General features: G+C 27.6%; 1 protein-coding gene across 1 annotated transcript in view; it reads left to right on the top strand.

The window, feature by feature from the left end:
* The first annotated feature begins 3,484 nt into the window (after positions 1-3,484).
* The window catches only part of LOC117173956 (SNF1-related protein kinase catalytic subunit alpha KIN12-like), a 76,924-nt gene continuing 76,371 nt past the window's right edge, over positions 3,485-4,037 (top strand). The window contains exon 1 of the mRNA XM_033362603.1: positions 3,485-3,631. Coding sequence (XP_033218494.1) covers positions 3,485-3,631 — 147 coding nt within the window. The remainder of the gene's footprint in view (positions 3,632-4,037) is intronic.

Raw genomic sequence — 4,037 nt, 5'->3', positions numbered from 1 at the left:
CGAGATTTAAAGATTTGCTTTCCTATTTCGGACAGATAGAGTGAATCTGAATAAAATTGGGAGAGATAATAATTCAGGAATTTAGTTGTCAATTCCAAACACACTAGTTTCAAGATAAGGATACGTGAAATATCGGACGCTGTATTTTCAAAGGAGTCAAGTAGGAATTTATTCTGGTCACGTTTCTCAAGGCGTGACATGAAAAATAAAACGAAATAGGACGAATCGTAGAAAAAAAGGAATATTAGTCCATCAGCAAAAAAAAAGTAGTCACGAGATCCAAGGAGAGAAATAATGTCGTTTCGAATTCCCATAAATAAAATATTGGGAGACATATTTTATGTAGCTGGGAAAATTTATTATTTTTAAATGTTTTTTATGTAGTTTATATGTTGGGACGACTGAAAAATGGCGAAAAATAAAATTCCCAACAGTTTATAATATTACCGAAATAAAAAATTTCCAAAAAATAAAATTCCCGAATAATAAAATTCTCGGAACATAAAATTCCTGCATTGAAAAATTCCCAAATTTCCGAAAAACTTATAATATTACCCAATTGAAAAATTCCCGAATAACAAATAAAAGAGTAGAATCCTTATACAAAAAAAAAATAATTTTCAACAAACGAGATTAAATTGGAAAATTCCCGAATAGTAAAATTCCCGAACAACTTATAATGTTACCGAATTGGAAAATTCCTGATATTTAAAATTCCCGAATAACAAATAAAATAGTAGAATCCTTTCTCAAAAAATCAATTTTCAAGAAACGAGATTAAATTGGAAAATTCCCGAATAGTACCATTTCCGGAATGATAAAAATCATGAATTTGAAAATTCCCGAATAATAAAATTCCTGAAATTATAAAATTGCCGAAATATAAAAGTGATAAATTGGAAAATTCCCAAACAATTTATGATATTACCAAATTGTAAAATTCCCGAACATTTTATAATATTACCGAATGTAAAATTCCCATAAAATGACCGAAATATAAAAATCATTAATTCGAAAGTTCCCGAATAATAAAATCCCAAAAGTCCCCCACAATAAAATTTTCGAATAATAAAATTCCCGAAAAAATTTTTAAATTACCGAATTAGAAAATTCCTCATTTTCGAAATTCCCGAATAGAAAATAAAAGAGTAGAATCCTTAACCTAAAAAAATGAATTTTGAACTAGCAAGATTAATTTTCTACCATAAAGACTAATTTTCAACAAATTACGGGGGAAAATTCCCGAATTGGAAAATTCCCGCATAGCACCATTTCCGGAATGATAAAAATCATGAATTTGAAAATTCCCCAATAATAAAATTCCTGAAATTATAAAAAAATTCCCGAACAATTAATAATATTACCAAATTGTAAAATTCCTAAGTAATAAAATTCCCGAACAGTTTATAATATTATCGAATGTAAAATTCCCAAATAATAAAATGCCAAATTTGCAAAATTCCCGAGTTATAAAATTCCTGACAGAAAATTGACGAAATATAAAACATCCGATCTAGAAAATTACTGAATTTAAACATTAAAAATATTTTTTTCATAATAATATTTATTTATTAAAAATACAGTAATCCGATAATTTTCTCGCGAAAAAAATAATATTTAAAGTTGCTCAAATTATTATTTGAAATTAAAATTAAAAAATTAAAAATTATACATGATAAAATTCATATACAACAATAAAGATCAAAATGCAAACAAATTGTTGAATTTTTAATCAAATAGTTGAATGTTTAACCTAAAGAAAATTAATTTTCAATTAAAAATATACATTCTCAACCCAAACTGAAATAATTACATTTTTAGTTAACAAAATTTGCCAAATGGATAGTTTAATTTTCAACCAAATAGAGGAATTTTCAACCAAAATGATGAATCTTAACCAAAAAGCTGAAGTTTTTAACAATGTCATTCAGAATTAAACAAAAATTTTTTATTTCGAAGTGAAAAATATTAATTTTTATTTATGAATATCAATCTTCATCCAAAAATGGAATTGTTACATTTTCATTTGAACAAAAATACATTCTTAAACGAAAATAAGAATTTTTAAAACACAAAAATTTATTTTTATTTTAAATTTTCAATTTACAGCCAAAAATAGAATAGTTAAATTTTCAAGCAAATAGGTGAATTTTCAAAGAAAAAACTTTAAAATGTCAGTTTTAAAATGTCAGTTTTCAAATGAAAATGGAATAGTTACATTTTCAGTTAGTACAATTAATTCTCAACCGAAAAAGAATAAATTTTCAACAAAATAGTTTCAATATTTTCAATTTTCATCTAATAATATCAATTTTCCACCAAAAATAGAATAATTTAATTATCAGTTAAGAAATTAATATATCTTGAATAAAAACTGGATTTTGCAACAATGTTGTTTAACATTTAATTAAATTTTTGAATGTTTTACCAAGATGATTTATTAGCCAAGAAGATTAATTTCTGTCAAAAAACGAATTTTCAACCAGTTAGTTGAAATTTTATCTAGATATATTAATTTTTATTTTAAAATGTCAATTTTTAGCCAGAAATCTAATAGGTATATTTTCAGTAAAAAAATAAATGTTTAACATACAAAAAATGGATTTGCAAGGAAATAGTTCCAATTTCAACTAAAAAGATAAATTTCTAATTAAAATGATAAATTTGTTACAAAATATGATTTTTAACAATGTGGTTTAGCATTCAACCAAATAGTTTAATTTTAAACCAAAAATTCGAAAAACAACATGAATTTTTAACCAAAGAAGTTCAATTTTCAACGATAAAGGGATAAGTTACATTTTCAGATTAAAAAATTAATTTTCAAACAAAAAATCGAATTGTCAACAAAATATCAGAATTTTTAAACAAATAATTGCATTTTTAGCTCAAAAAGATTTTTTAAATAAAATAGTTACATTATTAGTTGAAAAAATTAATTCTGATCCATAAGAAAATAAATTTTCAACAAAATAGTTTAATTTTCAACCTAAGGGATGAATTTTCAATTAAAATGAATTTCCTACCAGAAAAAAGGAACTTTAAACAGAATACCATCAATTTTCTTATTGGCTTCTTTTAATTCAGTTTTTCTCTAAACAAAAAAAAAGGGCAAAAAAGAACGCGTTAAAAAACGGAAACACAGGTGAATAGGGGAAAGCGAGGGTAAAGAAAACCGGAAATTCAACGAAAATTATCAGACATCCTGTTCTGTCCAATCGAATTAAATTCCACTTATTTTCCCCCCAATAAAATATCATTTTTCCTTATCTCCTATCGTCACATAATACCCTAATCAGATAAGAACTCTTTAATCTAAATTACGCCACTAATTATCTTCGCCGAAGGATCTTCAGAAGATAATTAAACACCAGAAATTAACGGGAACTTCCAGGATTTTTTTCCGGCTGGTGGAATCGGCTCAGGAAGTATATGTAGCTATATATTGAATAAGAGACTCGTTTTAAATTTTACGTTCGTCCTGATGATTTCCTGGGCTCTCAGGTCCCATACTATACCAGGACCGACAGACAGATCGCATATCATTAGCAGCGCGAGACACCGGCGTTCTTTGATCTTCATGTTATACCAACCGAGTGAGTGCGACAGGCCCTTATACGAGAAACGGGAGGCGAGTGTGTGTGTGTGTATGTGAAAATTTCTCTTAACTGTGTGTGTGTGTGATTTTCTCTGTATTGTCTTTTGCGTGTGTTAAGGTATGCTTGACAGCCCACCCAAATGATTTGTAGCGCCCTTCGCCAGATACAAGATACTAATTCTTCGAGCACTGTCAGTTGAGAGCTACCGTTTGCTACTGTTAACTCTCCCTAAGCAATTGGTTACAACTCAGTCAACCAAACTTATTTTCTCTCATGTCGGACATTTCGACATTTAGACACGTTTCCCATTTTCCCCTCGTTAATAATCTACGCACTTTTCTACATTTCTGTAGGTTTCTTGCATCTTGGATGTTCTTCTTTTCCGCGGCAGCTTCTTGAATCTTAAAGAAAAAATGGGCTTTAAAAACTTTCGCTTTT

Source organism: Belonocnema kinseyi, chromosome 5 (genome assembly GCF_010883055.1).
Source record: "Belonocnema kinseyi isolate 2016_QV_RU_SX_M_011 chromosome 5, B_treatae_v1, whole genome shotgun sequence".
Lineage (NCBI taxonomy): Eukaryota > Metazoa > Arthropoda > Insecta > Hymenoptera > Cynipidae > Belonocnema > Belonocnema kinseyi.
This window is presented reverse-complemented; position numbering and strand designations above follow the sequence as displayed.